General features: G+C 40.4%; 1 protein-coding gene across 2 annotated transcripts in view; it reads right to left on the bottom strand.

Annotated features, from left to right (window-relative positions):
* Positions 1-17,167, bottom strand: part of NWD2 (NACHT and WD repeat domain containing 2) — a 216,415-nt gene that overhangs the window by 98,691 nt on the left and 100,557 nt on the right. For both annotated transcript variants that reach the window (XM_012770996.2, XM_076001159.1), the window contains exon 3: positions 16,557-16,673. In XM_012770996.2, coding sequence (XP_012626450.1) covers positions 16,557-16,673 — 117 coding nt within the window. The remainder of the gene's footprint in view (positions 1-16,556; positions 16,674-17,167) is intronic.

The following is a 17,167-nucleotide window of genomic DNA, read 5'->3' as shown; positions in this document are numbered from 1 at the left end:
ACCAATTAATATTCATTTTCACAGGAACATAACTCAAGCCTCTTCCAAATGCTTACTCAGCTGCTTATTCCAAGTCTGGGTACAAATCCACAAGCCTGCTCCCATTTTGGGGCAAGAAAATAATTTTATAGTTAAGGGAAATCACTATGGTCAATCCACTTTCATAAAGGGGTACATTTTGAGTTATGTATAATATTGCTGCTGGTATACAAATACTCAATTCTAGTACAGAAACACTAACCTTAAGTATAGGTTTGGTGGGATGAAAGGAAGAATACTGGGTGTTAGTACAATCATCTTCAACTCATCCTTCTCCCTCAAACTCCATACTTCAACAACTTCTCATCGGTTCTCTCTCCGAAATGTCTCTAACCCGTGTCCACCTCTTCACACGCCAGAGTCTTCCCCGCGTCATGACATTAACTGCGACCCTAGTTGTTTCTCTCCTCCAGCCTCCTGACTGCACTGCCTTCAGAGGTACAAATCTGAACAGAACATCATCCTCACGGCTGAGTTCAGGCTGAAACTTGTACGCCCTCAAAGTCCATTTCTTGCCTCACGGCCCACAGTGACCTGGCACTAGACATGTTTTCCACCTACGTTCAGGAACTGCTGGTCTCTGGACGTTCGGGGAACCCCCACTTTCCCTGCCCCAGATTTACAGATGGAGAGCTCTTAGTCTTTCTAGCCTGAGTGCAAATGTCACTTCCTCAGGAGGTCTCTTCTGACACACAGGATCAGAACGGATCACTTTCTCTACTGGCATCCATAACACTTGTCTATACTATGTGATCCCATTACTACACTGTCATATTTAACTGCACACATACACCTCTCTCTCTGTTTAGGTCAGTGCTTAAGAGGACAGGTAGTATGTTACCTGCCATTGGCTCAGAGAACTTAGCACAATTTCATATATGATAGACACTATACACATTTGCTTGTTGTGTTTTACTGGACAACAATGTGAAATATGCATTGCTAGGACCGTATCAACACTTTAGGTTCATTGGGTACAGGACACCTGGACCTTATATTGTGAGAAAATACTAGGGAAGTGTGAAGGGGAAAAATTAAGAAATCTTTGTTGTTTTTATGATTTGCAATTATGGCATTTTCAAGTACAGGTTTTGGTAGCTTCGAGTTTCTTAGTTTAGAGAAATCAGATGAAAAAGTCCAAGTTTATTATAGAATTTAATAGTTGGCTGAAGCAATGTTAATAAAGCCTTGGGCAACACAGCTTTCTCCCCCACCAGAGCAAAGTCAATTACACACTAACTAGACCAGTAATTATTTCATCTGACGCATTTGATTGTACGTGAGAGAATGCCACAAAGAAAACTGGAACAGGACATTACAGCACAATTCCTGTACGTTTTTAGATGAAGAATAAACTGGGAGAAAGGGACTTGGGTTCCAGTCCTTACTACAGTGTCTAACGAAACCATTCAGGGTCTGGTAGTACCGTGTTTCCCCGAAAATAAGACAGCCCTAGGGCTTATTTTCAGAGGATGTGTTATTTTTTTTAAGTACGGTACAACAATCTACATTTATTCAAATATAGTAATGTCGTCTTCTTCTGGAACATCATCATAACTCTCCAAACCCCAAATTCCATCCTGAATTTCTTGCAACTCTATTTCCTTTAGAACCATTGGTCCCAATCTCTCATGTCAAGCCATAGAGCTCTCATGGGGCAGACGAAAAGGGCTGCTCGATGTCTTTACCACTCTGCGACAAAATGCACGGGTTGTGCAGATGCGCTGCATAGCCACGCCCATCGCTAGGTCTTATTTTCAGGGTAGGAGTTATATTGTGCAAATGCTTAGAAATCCTGCTAGGGCTTATTTTATGAGTAGGTCTTATTTTCGAGGAAACACAGTAGGAAGAATGTGGGCTTTGGAATTAATAAGACTTAGGTTAGAATCGTGGCTCTTGTCCCTTATTAGTTAGACTTCAGGCAAATCACAGAAATTACTAAGTCTCGGTATTCTCACTTGTAGAGATGGAAAAAGAAGTGCCTCAATGGGCTGGGATGAGAAATAATATATTAATATGAGGAGTGTTCGCCACAGTACCTAGCATATCTCAGCACTCAGGAAATAAACATTTCCTTGAGGGGGCGGAGCAAGATGGCGGACAAATAACACCGCTAGACAGAGTGTCTCTGCAGACAAGACAGATTCTAGCAGAAATTAGAGGAAAGAAGAAAGAAGACGAGCATACAGCGGACAAGGGCCGGAAGGAGGGGTACCTGAGACCCCGGGAGACTCCACGGGAGGAGGCTGCGGAGGAGTACTGGAGGCTGAGACCACCGGAGCATCCCGGAGACCAGCGGCAAGGGTAGGTGGATTTGCTGTTTCCCCTCCCCTGCATTCGGGACTGCTGGTGGGCTCCCCAGCGGGTGGAGAGACCTGCGGACACCAGCCCAGAGACCGCCGCCGCCTGCCAATGGTGAGCCTGTAGCAGACGTGGCACCAGGTTCCCAACTTCCTCCGGGCACCTCCGTGTGCACAGACCCGAGCCGCGCGGCAGGAGCCATATTGCCTCCTCATCCCCTCCGCCAACCCTACGCACGGCTGCCCAGAGAGACAATACAGCCACCAGCCGGAGGAACCTCCAGGGAACGGGACTTTCCCGTTTGGGACCCTACACCTGACTCAGGGGAACTCAGACTGTGAGCTCCCTACCCGCCCGCCGTCCCAGGTGCTACTGGCACTGTGTTCCCAGGAGAACGGTGCCGACTCAGAGGCTGAGAGACATAGACCCAGCTTGGGCTCCCTGTGGGTGAATTGGGACCGGAAATCCTCTCCCTGGTGGGGATACAGTTTGAACTCTGGGACCCAGAGGTCGGACCTGCAGACCAGATCCCCTGCACCGAGGGCTAGCATTGCCCGGGGCACAGAAGGGTTATACGTGAACAGCCTACTGAGGTGTGTGTGCCTCCAGTGGCGGATCGGTGTCCTAGAGGGCAACCCTCCTCCCAGGAGGAGGCCGTGCGCCCAACCCAGGTGGCGTTCCTGTGCAGGGAACCTCCCCGCTGGCATCACAGTCCGGGGAGGCCTGGTGGCTTGTGGTCTGCCCTGCTGGCAGAGGCCCAGGAGTAGCTGCGGAGTTGGGGAGGGTGGAAAGAAGCGAGGCCCGCTCCAGACTGCGAGTCTCAGACAGCCCCACCCCCGAACACAGACTTTCTGGCTGAGCAGGACCATTCCAGCCCCGCCCTGACAGCTTTCCCTGGAAGCAGAGAACAGAACTTTGACCCCTGCTAATGGCCTGAGGGCAGGCTTACCCAACCCAGCTCTGCCCAGAACAAGAGCTGATAACAGGACACAAAATCAACAGTATAGCCTGTTCCTCCAAGCAAACGCCACCTACTGACAGGGACGGCATCTTGCACAGCCTTTCCACGGCACCCACTGACTCAATATACAGGGAGTGGTCCAATTTCACCCACAGACACTACCTAACGCCTCAGAAACTAAACAAGGTGTGTGAATACCCAAACAATAACCTAAGGAAAGCAACAACAACTGATCGACATGGGAAGAAATCAGCGAAAGAACTCAGGAAAAATGAAGAACCAAACGGAAAACACACCCCCAAAGAGGAGCACCAACCGCCTAGAAACGGACACCAACCAAAATCAGGCAACCAATATGACAGAAGAGGAATTTCGTATGTGGATCATAAGAACACTCACCCAGCTGCAACAACAACTCAATAACCAACACAAAGAAACCACAAAAAGCCTCCAGGATATGGGAAAAGAAATAGACACAAGGAAGAAAAGTGTAACCGAACGCCTGGAAATGAAGAATCAATTCAAGGAACTACAAAATACAGTGGAAAGTCTCAAAAACAGGGTAGATCAAACGGAAGAAAGAATCTCAGAGCTTGAAGATAACACCCTCCAATTAAATAAATCAGTCACAGAAATAGAGCAGAGAAACAAGAGAAAAGAGCAAAGCCTACAAGAGCTGTGGGATTATGTGAAGAAACCTAATGTGAGGGTCATAGGCTTACCAGAAGGGGAAGAAGACAACATTCAAGGGTTGGACAAGCTGTTTGAAGATATAATAGAGGAAAATTTCCCAGGCCTTGCTCAAAATCTTGATATACAAGTTCAAGAAGCTCAGAGGACCCCTGGGAGATTCAACGCAAACAGGAAGACGTCACGACATGCAGTCATCAGACTGACCAAAGTATCAACTAAAGAGGCCCTTCTAAGAGCTGTAAGACAAAAGAAGCAAGTAACATACAAGGGAAAGCCAATTCGAATAACATCAGACTTCTCTAATGAGACTTTACAAGCAAGGAGAGACTGGGGCCCCATTCTCACTCTTTTGAAAAAAACAATGCCCAGCCTAGAATATTATTCCCTGCAAAACTAAGCTTCGTATATGAAGGAGAAATAAAAACATTCTCAGACAAGCAAAGGCTCAGAGAATTCACCAAGACAACACCAGCCCTACAAGAAGTACTTAAAACAGCGTTATGCACGGAACATCATAATAATAACCCACGAATATAAAAACAACCAAAACCCAAAGATATTAAAGGCCAGATATTACAATGGCTCAAGACAGAAATCATAGCAACAACATCCAACCCAACAGAATGATCACTAATCTACCTTACCTATCAGATCTCTCAATAAATGTGAATGGCTTAAACTCTCCACTCAAGAGACATAGGCTGGCTGAATGGATAAGAAAATACAGGCCAAGTATATGCTGTCTTCAGGAAACACATCTAACCTGCAAGGATGCATACAGACTAAAAATAAAAGGGTGGAGATCAATATTCCAAGCAAATAGAAGCCAAAAGAAGGCTGGTGTGGCAGTTCTAATTTCAGACGATTTAGTTTTTAAACCAACAAAAGTAGTGAAAGACAAAGAGGGTCATTATATAATGGTGAAGGGCACAGTCCAACAAGAAGAGATAACAATTTTAAATATATATGCACCCAACTTAGGTGCACCCAGATTCATAAAGCAAACCTTACTGGAGCTAAGCAAATGGATTAATAGCAACTCCATAATCACCGGAGATTTCTGCACCCCACTGACGGCACGAGACAGATCCTCCAAACAGAAAATTAATAAAGAAATAATGGACTTAAACAAAACTCTAGAACAATTGGGTCTGACTGACATCTACAGAACATTCTACCCAAAATCCACTGAATATACGTTCTTCTCATCATCTCACGGGACATTCTCTAAGATTGACCATATCCTAGGACACAAAGAAAATCTCAAGAAATTTAAAAAAATAGAAATCATACCATGTACCTTCTCAGATCACAGTGGAATAAAACTAGAAATCAACCCTAACAGAAACTCACATTTCTACACAAAAACGTGGAAATTAAACAACCTCCTACTAAATGATGACTTCATAAATGAAGAAATCAAGACGGAAATAAAAAAGTTCTATGAAGAAAACGACAATGGAGAGACAAGTTATCAACTCCTCTGGGACACAGCTAAAGCAGTTCTGAGAGGAAAGTTTATCTCCATAAATGCCTATAACCAAAAGACAAGAAGATCACAAATAGACAATCTAATGAAACGACTCAAAGAGCTGGAAAAAGAAGAACAGACCAACCCCAAACCCAGCAGAAGAAGTGAAATCAACAAGATCAAATCAGAACTAAACGAAATTGAAAACAGGGAAGCTATTCAGGAGATTAATAAAACAAAAAGTTGGTTCTTTGAAAAAATAAACAAAACTGACACACCATTGGCTAAGCTAACGAAAAGCAGAAAAGAGAAATCTCTAATAAGCTCCATCAGGAATAAAAAAGGAGATATCACAACTGATCCCAAAGAGATACAAGATACAATTTATGAATACTACAAAAATCTTTATGCACACAAACTAGAAAATGTGGAGGAAATGGACAAATTTCTAGAAACACACAGCCTCCCTAGGCTCAACCAGGAAGAAATAGATTCCCTGAACAGACCAATCTCAACAGCTGAAATAGAAACAGCAATTAAAAATCTCCCTAAAAAGAAAAGTCCCGGTCCAGATGGCTTCACACCTGAATTTTACCATCCTTACAAAGAAGAACTAGTACCTATCTTGCAGAAACTATTCCACAACATCGAGAAGAACGGAAACCTCCCCGACACCTTTTATGAAGCGAATATTACTCTGATACCAAAACCAGGAAAGGATTCAACAATAAAAGAAAACTACAGACCAATATCCCTAATGAATATAGATGCAAAAATTTTCAACAAAATCTTAGCTAACCGAATCCAGACACTTATCAAAAAAATAATCCACCACGACCAAGTGGGCTTCATCCCAGGGATGCAGGGATGGTTCAACATACGTAAATCTATAAATGCAATTCACCACATAAACAGAAGCAAAAACAAAGACCACATGATTCTTTCAATAGATGCAGAAAACGCTTTTGACAAAATTCAACACCCTTTCATGATATGAACACTGAAGAAAATAGGCATAGAAGGGACATACCTAAAAATGATACAAGCCATATATGACAGACCCATAGCCAACATCATACTGAATGGGGAAAAATTGAAATCATTCCCACTTAGAACTGGAACCAGACAAGGCTGCCCACTATCTCCACTTCTGTTCAACGTAGTGCTGGAAGTCTTGGCTACAGCAATCAGACAGGAAAATGGAATCAAAGGTATCCAAATAGGGGCAGAAGAGATCAAACTTTCACTGTTTGCTGATGATATGATATTGTATCTAGAAAACCCCAAAGATTCAACCAAGAAACTCCTGGAACTGATCAATGAATTTAATAAAGTATTAGGATACAAAATCAATACACAGAAATCAGAGGCATTCATATACGCCAACAACAATCTAATTGAGAACCAAATCAAAGACTCAATTCCCTTCAAAATAGCAACAATGAAATTAAAGTACCTAGGAATATACTTAACCAAGGACATAAAAGATCTCTACAGGGAGAACTATGAAACACTGAAGAAGGAAATAGCAGAGGATGTAAACAGATGGAAATCCATACCATGCTCGTGGATCGGCAGACTCAACATCATTAAAACGTCTATACTACCCAAACTGATCTACAGATTCAATGCAATACCTATTAAAATCCCATCAGCATTCTTCACAGATATAGAAAAAATAATTTTACGCTTTGTATAAAACCAAAGAAGACCCCAAATATCAAAAGCAATTCTAGGCAACAAAAACAAAATGGGAGGCATTAATATGCCAGATATCAAACTATACTACAAAGCTGTAGTAATTAAATCAATATGGTATTGGCACAAAAATAGGAATATTGATCAGTGGAACAGATGTGAGAATCCTGATATAAAACCATCCTCATATAGCCATCTAATCTTTGACAAAGCAGACAAAAACATATGATGGGGAAAAGAATCCCTCTTCAATAAATGGTGCTGGGAAAACTGGATAGCCACCTGTAGAAGGCTAAAACAGGACCCACACCTTTCACCTCTCACAAAAACTAACTCACGCTGGATAACAGACTTAAACCTAAGGTATGAAACTATTAGAACTGTAGAGGAAAAAGTTGGAAACACTCTTCTAGACATTGGCCTGGGCAAAGAGTTTATGAAGAAGTCCCCAAAGGCAATCACAGCAGCAACAAAAATAAATAAATGGGACATGATCAAACTACAAAGCTTCTGCACAGCCAAAGAAATAGTCATGAAAGTAAACAGACAACCTACAGAATGGGAGAAAATTTTTGCATCCTATGCATCCGATATGGGACTGATAACTAGAATATACTTAGAACTCACGAAAATCAGGAAGAAAAAATCAAATAACCCCTTTAAAAAGTGGGCAAAGGACTTGAACAGAAACTTTTCTAAAGAAGACAGAAGAATGGCCAACAAACATATGAAGAAATGCTCAACATCTCTAATCATCAGGGAATGCAAATCAAAACCATAATGAGATATCACTTAACCCCAGTGAGAATGGCCTTTATCAAAAAATCTCCAAAGAATTAATGCTGGCGTGGTTGCGGAGAGAGAGGAACACTCCTACACTGCTGGTGGGACTGCAAACTAGTTCAACCTCTGTGGAAAGCAATATGGAGATACCTTAAAGCGATACAAGTGAATCTCCCATTTGATCCAGCAATCCCATTGCTGGGCATCTACCCAAATGATCCAATGACACTCTACAAAAAAGACACCTGCACTCGAATGTTTATAGCAGCACAATTCATAATTGCAAGGCTGTGGAACCAGCCCAAGTGCCCATCAATCCAAGAATGGGTTAATAAAATGTGGTATATGTATACCATGGAGTACTATTCAGCTCTAAGAAACAATGGTGATATAGCACATCTTATATTTTCCTAGTTAGAGCTGGAACCCATACTACTAAGTGAAGTATCCCAAGAATGGAAAAACAAGCACCAGATATATTCTCCAGCAAACTGCTATGAACTGAGTAGCACCTAAGTGGACACATAGGTACTACAGTAATAGGGTATTGGGCAGGTGGGAGGGGGGCGGGTATATACATACATAATGAGTGAGATGTACACCATCTGGGAGATGGTCATGATGGAGACTCAGATTTTTGTGGGGAGGGGGGAAAATGAGCATTTATTGAAACCTTAAAATCTGTACCCCCATAATATGCCGAAATAAAAAAAAACATAAATACCAAAAAAATAAACATTTCCTTCAATTCTGGGGATTTCAGTTTTTACCTGGGTAAAATCAGGGTTTTCAACCACTTAGTTACTAGATGATCTTACGGCTCTTTCCACCTCTAAAAATACTACATCCTTCTATCTTTTGAGGAATAAATAGTACTGAGAATTTTTGGAAGTATTTTAAAAGCTGATGCATTCTGAGGTATATGCTTTTTTCTCCTAATCTCCTTGTGTTTAGTTTTCTCTTTTTTTTTCTAGCCTCTTCAGATGGACACTTAAATAATTGACTTCCAAATTCTCTTCTAAAACATAAATTTAATATTATGCATTTCTTTCTATTTTTTTCCTAAGCACTGCTTTAACTTATCTACAAGTTCTGATATTTTCATTTTAGTGGAGTTCAAAATATTTTTAAATTCCCCTCATGATTTTTTACTTTGACCCATAGTTTATTTATAACTGTGTTGTTCAGCTTTCATATATCTGGAGAATTTATAGTTATTTTTTCAGGGGTTTTACTTTAGTTTTTAATTCCACCGAGGTCAGAACACAAATTTAGTATGATTTCAACCCTTTGAAATTTGTTGAGATTTATATTATTACCCATGATGTGAACAGATCATATTCTAGCAAATGTTCTATGTGTAATTGAAAAAAAGATATATTCTGCAGTTATTGGATGTAACATTCTGTAAGTGTCAATTAGGTCAGTGTCAATAAATCATGCTATTCAAATCTTCTACATGCTGATTTTTGTTTTCTGCTTGTTCTTCCAGATACTGAAAGACATTTGTAAAAATCTCCAATTATGGCTGTAGGCTTGTCTTTTTCTCCTTTTAGTTTGTTGAGTTTTGCGTTATATATGTTTTACATAGTTTGAAGCCATGTTATGGTGCATATAAACATAGCAATAGTACATTTTATTGTTGAAGTGAACCTTTTATCATTATGAAATATCCTACTTTATATTCTTAACATAAAACCCACTGTCTGACACTGACATAACTTTCTTTTGGCTAGTCTTTCCATGCATATTTTACTAACATTTTACTGTCAGCATATCTATGTTCTTTCCTTTTAAGGGAACTCAGGTAAGCAGCATTTGGCTGAATCTGTATTTCAATTGGAAAGTTTAGTCTATTTACATTGAATAAAATGTAGTTGGGTTTAAGCTATCATCTATTTGTTCCATCTATTCTTAATTGCTCCTTATAAATTAGTCCCGTTTTCTTGATTCTTTGCATGTCTTGTAACTTTAATTGTATTCTGAACTTTGTGTTTAAAAAAATTATTTAGAGATTCCTTTCCTGTGTTAGACTGACAGGGTGTGCGGCCGGTCACTGCAATCCCATCAGTAATTGCACTTCACTGGGGCTAGACTGCAGTTTTAGTTAGATTCATCTTACATTGAATTAAAATGCCTCAGAGGCAAGACATGTTGAATGTTTGTGTTTGGTTCTAACAGATTTTGTCTCCTCAACACCGAGATCTCCTTGGAGACTTTATTCTGCCTTTCCATCCCAGCTTCCTGTGCTCCCGCTGCCCAGTGCTCAGCAAACACTTCATGGAGAAACCTCTCAATGCTTTTGGGGCTCCTCTATCTGTAAAGCAGCTCACAAAGACAGGACTCTTTTCTTTCTGGAAATTAAGTGTGTCTCATCCTCTTTGCCTCCACAGCTCTACTAACTCTTTAAAAATAGGATGTTTATATTTTACCTCTTTTTTTTTTTTAAGATTGTAGCTGTTTTACTCAGAAGCAGAAGTCCCTTGAACTGCAGCTGTAAGTGAATATTCTCTTACCAATCACATTATAAAGAGATTGAGTGCTTTCCTGTTCACTTTTTTCCCCATATTTCTTCTCATCATATAAAAATATGTTATTTTGCATCAACTGTGAAACAGTGGCTTAAACTATGGAAGCAGCTTATATATTAGTAAAAGTTTACTGTGGAAGTATTTAATATATTAATAATAGTTAATTAAATGGCTCTCTTAGTGTCTATCAGAAAGAGTTATAATAAATATTTCTAAGAAAGCTAGTTTTCAATTTTTGCCCATTCTAAAATTCCTTTGGTGATAGTCAAGTAACTTATTACTGGAACCTATATTACAACTAATTTATTATTGGACTTAATTGGAACCTATTGCAAAACTATAGTAACTAGTTGACAAGCTTAATTTTATATATAACGAAATCTTTGTTTCTCTTGATTATATAAGCAAAATATACCTATTAAAGTATATTTAAATTTTATAAAAAAGGACTTTTTAAAAACCAGATTGTTTAATTTAGGTAACTTTCCAGTTTAAATCAATGACTATTTTCCCATTTTTAAATACATTTTAGTTAGTAAAATTATATTTATAAAAGTGAGAACCTAAATTACACAAAAACCTTATACTTTTAGTTAAATATGCACCGAGATTAAGCACTTGTTTTAATTTTTCATGTGTATATTTTGTTTAGTATACCTACAATAATAAAGCAATCATGGAATGTGGATAAAATGAAATATTTTCCAAAGCTAAATAGTTTTAAAAACACTGTAATTCTTTCTTGCCAAGGATTTAAGAACTCTCACTGTCTAGTTTTCTTTAACTGAGAATTATGTAAAGTAAGAACCTGAACTGTCAAGGAGACAGAATGTGACTCTCAGTGACTGAGGGGTGAGACAGGGGAAGAAGAGGCTGTCCCTCGTGCGGTAAGTCCGAGTGGGTCACTCGGATGAGAGACAAAAGCGGAATGGTTTGTCTTCACCAGTATCAGCTACGAACTTGGCTTGTTTTGTCTTTACTCTTCTGCTTAGTGGAGAAACTTAAACTTGCTCAATAATAACAGATTTCCCAGGCCAATCCCTTAAGCTGTCATATTTCTGGTTTAAAATATAGCCCCGTTAAAGTGTAGTGCTCTAGGCTTCTTTCTTCCCACTTTGTACATGTTGGTCTTAAGGGCTGCTGGCGAGAGCTGTCTGTGGTGGGCACGGGCGTGGCCCGCCCTTTGCACCCTGTCAGCCATGGCAGCGTGTGTGTGATTGTCCGGGGGTAGGGGCAGAGGCAGAAGTCTCCTTTGCCGTCTGCTTACACGCAGGTAAGAATAATGGTGCTCCCATTCTTTTGGTCTCTGCTGTTGCTTTAGCCAATGCTGGCAGATCATGTCTGCTCGTATGCATGTGATCTGGCAGTCTCTATGAGCACGCTGTACGGACGTTGGCTCCTGGAGAGCTCAGGGAGCTGACAACACATTCACAGGCAGCATTTCCTTTGTCCTGACCCTAAGGCACGGGAACACCCCTCTAAACATGAAGTCATGGAATCTCCTCTCGCCTGCCCCCATCAGCAGTCAGTGGCAGTCTCCTCACTGAGTGCACGGTGCCTGGCGCGGCTCTCCTAGGCTGGCCTGCCAATGCTTCTCCATACATTTCCATGTCATCCACGATAAGGACTCTGGGCTCTAGTGAGATGTCTATATCCCCAAGGCTGCTACACACTTAGGGGCAGATCCCCAATGCTACAGCTAAGCTTTGCAAACTCTAGTTCTTCAAGACAGCAGAGCATAGTAAGTCCCTGCTTTTATCAACTTCTACCAATAGGCAAGCCCTTACTCAGAGTCCAGAGTCAATGCTCAAACTCTACAAGTAATTCTTTGGGGTACTCCAAATTTTGAGGGATGACAAGAAGAAAACTTTCTCTCCCCATAAACATGTACTACGAAGAAGGATGAGGATGAGATAATTAGGATTACATGGACTCTGCTCTCTCCAAAAAGATTTTTTATGGACTAGGGGCAGAATAGGTGGATGGGGAACTTTTTTCTGAACTTTCCATCCTTTCCAAAGACTGAAGCAGTTCTCTACTCTTAAAAGGTGAGAAAGATGGTGACTTTGGACTTGACTGTGAGCTATGTCCCTGTTAACTGCAGCTCTGGTCAAAATCCCTCCTTGGTAATAGGTAAACGTTTTACTCAGTAAATTTCAGCAAATTCATATACAGCAAAGTAATATATACTGTATACATTTTACAAAGCTTATTCATGTAGACATCAGAATGAATTAAAGCCCTTTAATATTTGACTATCTGAATCACGTCTTAATACTTTTTATATTTTTAAAGGGAAAAAAATTCCAAAAGCACATAAATGCCCAATATAAATGAAAACTTTCAATTCTCATTTGGAAATAACTTAAATCACAGTTTAATAATAACAACTGGTTGTGTAGCCCTTACAGTTTACAAAGAACTCATACGTACATCATCACATTTGGTCCCAACAAACCTATTGAAGCTGATTCAAGATTTACTTTTAGTTGATTGTCATCATCTCCCCATCTCTAGAGGTGTGACAATCAAAGCACAACGAAATTGTGACTTGCTTCTGTCTGAACCACAGCTCTCATGTGGCCGTCAAAGGAAAACTCAGGCTTCCCCACCGCGTGCGCCTCCCTCTGCACATGCGCACAGGCGCTGCGCCTCCGCGCGGGGGTCGCGGCTTCTTTACGCTGTGTCTCCTGAGCTGGTCCTCGGAGAGCAGGACCAGACATATGCCCAGGTTCCCTCTCTCCAGACCCTCTTCTCTTTGTGACCAAACACGTGTGCAAAACAGCCGTCCAGGATTAGCAGCACAGCCTGCACGTCAGTAGGACCTCAAGCCATATCCAAATGACAACTTTTAGGGAATGGAGATGTAAAGAGCTGAGCACATATACTATTTAAGTCCAAGTTCCCTTGGAGCCTCACTTTCCTTGGTATTTAAAAATGAAAGCTTTGTCTGGTCCCGAATTTATTTGTATCTAAGATAGGGGCTAATATCTATGAAGGTTTTAAAGATATAAACACTTTTTTTTTTTTTTTTAAATTCAGCAATGGTAAATTTTCTTGCCAAAGACTTCAGTATTAGGGGAAGTAACATGCGAGGCTTTGCATCCCACAGGGTCACCATAAGTTTTAGCATTATCACAAGGGAGCACTGTGCAAGGGAAATGGAACTCAAAAGTGATACCCCAGCCCCACACTTCCTCACCCACCCACCCATCATTACCATAGTTACAACAGGAAAGGCCATAAGAGATGTACTACAAGCCTTGTGTGATTTAGGATCACTGGGGTGAATATTCCTAGCTTTATCTGCAGGGTTTTATCATGATTTAAACATGTAACAGGAGAACAGAAGGAGGGATAAATAATTTGTTTACACTCAATAAATATGTTGCTGCTGTTTTATTAGTTAACCTTTACTCTCAGAACCTGTGCAAAGTCTTGCAATTATTCTCCTACCAGCAAATTATTGGAATTGACAGTCATGACTAATTTCAGTTAGTTTAGTTAAGACATGCTACAGGGCTTATTTTAGGGGAGAATGTCTCTCTCATTCCCGAGTTTCTGAGGCTGGAGCAGGACACATCTATGGAGATCACGCAGCTGAGACTCCCAGGGTGTTCCCAAAGTGCCGTGGCTTCCAAATCTGTCTTTCCCAGCGAGGTGGGATCTGGCCTAACCTGTCTTCCAGGATTGCAATCTCTTCTATGGCACCCTTGCCAGAATGGTTTGTGTTCTTTGATTGCAATTTTGTTGGTGACGTACTCATTATGATTTGAACCTGGTGATTTCAACTTAGATGGTTTTGGTAGATAATAATGATGCCAACAGAAACAATAAAAAACAACTAACACTTACTGTGGGTTACTATATTCATGACACTATAGAAGTACCCCATCATTTCATTTAATTCTCAGAAGAAAGACCCATAAGGTAGATAAATATTATCACCTCCATTTTACAAATAATGAAACTAAGGCTTCGAATAGTGAAGGAGACCGTTCAGTGCCACACAGCTATGAAACTTCAGAGTCAGAACCCAGGGGCCAAACCGGAAGAAAGCCACTTCCTCCACCTCCTACACCCAGAGCTGTAATCTGCCTCCTAGTTCTCCCTTCTGAGGACCCAGGGAAAAGTCTTAATTCTTTTCCTACTGTTCACTCTTCAGATATTTAATGTGGCTCTCAAGCCTTTTTTTTTGCATTATTTTCAGACTGCAGGACGCTGTTTTTAGATGTTTATCCCCCAAACCCGCCACATCACGTATTTTTCTCATCCGGCTCGTCACAGCAGCTCTTAAGGATCTGCTCGCTCTGTCTCCCGTCCTGCACCCACCAGACAAGGTAGTCCCTAAAATATAAGTTTGCTTGAAACACTCTGTGGCTTCTCCTGTCACTCAGAGTAAAAGTGAAATCTATCTTTACAGTCAACTTGAAGATTATAAAATTATCTTAAATGAAATTATCTTTTTAAAATTGATGGTTCCCAATTATGGTGAGCCACAACAATATTCTTCTTTCTCCTAAAAACAGTAAGATTACAAGTGCCCCATGATATGGTCTGCACTCCCCTATCCTCCTACTTACTCTGGGCACGTTGGCCTGCTTGCTGTTCTCTGAACATGCCCAACCCCTCTTTCTGGAATGTTCTGACCTGGAATATTCACCTGGTTCTTTCCCAGCCATCTTCTCATCTCTCCTCCAAAGCCATCCTATCAGTGGGACCTTCTCTAGCTTCTCCATTTAAAAACCAGTCTCTCCCTTGTTGATATTCCCTCTCCTCTTCCTTTCTGTATTTTTCTCCGTAGCACTTATCACCAACTAACTTATTTTTATTTTACTTGGTTCTTTGGTGTTTTGCTTGCCCCCTCCTTCTTCCACCTACAGAATAATGCAAGCTCCACGAGGACAAAGAATTTTATCTTCTTGGTTCAATTCTAAGGTTGAAGTGTAAGAAACTGGTCCACGAAATGACAAGTTCATATGAGTCAACCTATCATACCCCCATCACTAAGAACCGTTTGTGGCACAGAGTAGCACAATCAGTAGTTGGTGAATAACATAATTTATCCATATATGGAATACTAAAAATATTATAGAGCCCTTATACACTTAATATTTTCTTTGGTCAGAACTTTACTATCACCTGGTCAGATTTCTGGTATCATCTCTATAGGTCTGCATAATCCTATGTGGAGTATAATATAGATAGATATGCAAATAAATATTAAAAACCTTTTTATCAATATATTGAGCCTAGCTTTTAATGGTATGATATGATATTTTCTTCATAGCACTTACCAGTGATTTTAACAGTCATCTGTCAGCCTGAGAGCATCTTGTGTTCAAAGTGGCAACTTCCCTACCAATTGGTAGGTTCTCTTTGGATTGAAGCTAAGTCTATTTAATTTAAACTAAATGAAGGCAGTGATTTTGCACAATTGCCTGCCACAGAATGACCTACTTATCTTCCTACCACTGTGCTTACACAGAGGAGTGGGTATTTTTTAGAAAAGAATGACAAACTAATAATAATGTTTCACTTGAAAAATATCTGTTGATTTGTAGCATATAATGAGCCTCTAGCTAAAAATCACTGAAGAAATAAACTTTTTCACAGGGCACCATTTTCTACAGGCAGATTTGACATAGCATATTTGGTTTACTTTAACAATGTTTCAGCCACTGTCTTAAAAAATGTAAGAAATTCTCATGTTGAGAAATAGAAATACTATGATGGAATACATTACACGATAGGATAAGAAAAACTAGGATAATTACTATAGGACTGAAACAGGAATGCGTATTAAATCAGAAGATATTGTAGAGATTATCGTCAAACCCAAGTCATCTCTTCCATTACCATTTCAAATTATTCACTGCTAATTTGCAGCACTTCTTATGGAAAGCTGAGGATGTTTTTGTTCTCACATATCGAGGGCACGGAGACAGCTTAAAATTTTTAAATATATATAGGAAGTCTCTTTCCCCCCATTTTAAAAGCCCCTTAAGAACCACAAATTAGCAAGAATTCTCACATTCATGTACAATTTAATATAAAGCATTAGTTTTTTTATACCCACAACAAAACATGGACCTGCAGAAGTTTTCAAGCAATCCTCCAGCAGCTTCATGCGGGTCTTCTGGAGCTCTGGGTTGTCCCAGTCATCTTCTTCAATTCCCCAGTACAGATCGATAACCTGGGGACAAATGGATAAGGCAGGATTAATTTACCTGTAGGAAAATTAAATTTACTTGTGTGCTTTGTTGTTATTCTTTTTTTTTTTTTTTTGAGACAGCGTCTCGCTGTGTTGCCTGGGCTAGAGTGCCGTGGCATCAGCCTAGCTCACAGCAACCTCAAACTCCTGGGCTCAAGCCATCCTCCTGCCTCAGCCTCCCAAGTAGCTGGGGCTACAGGCATGTGCCACCATGCCCGGCTATATATATATATATATATATATATATATATATATATTCTTTAGTTGTCGAGCTAATTTCTTTGTATTTTTTTTTTTTTAGTAGAGATGGGGTCTTGCTCTTGCTCAGGCTGGTCTCGAACTCCTGAGCTCAAACGTACTTCCTGCCTCAGCCTCCCAGAGTGCGAAGATTACAAACGTGAGCCACCGTGCCCGGCCTTGTTGTTATTCTTGATGTTAAGCTAATGTGACTTAACTTTTCTCTTTGTAGCATGTTT

This window comes from Microcebus murinus, chromosome 3 (assembly GCF_040939455.1).
Source record: "Microcebus murinus isolate Inina chromosome 3, M.murinus_Inina_mat1.0, whole genome shotgun sequence".
NCBI lineage: Eukaryota > Metazoa > Chordata > Mammalia > Primates > Cheirogaleidae > Microcebus > Microcebus murinus.
This window is presented reverse-complemented; position numbering and strand designations above follow the sequence as displayed.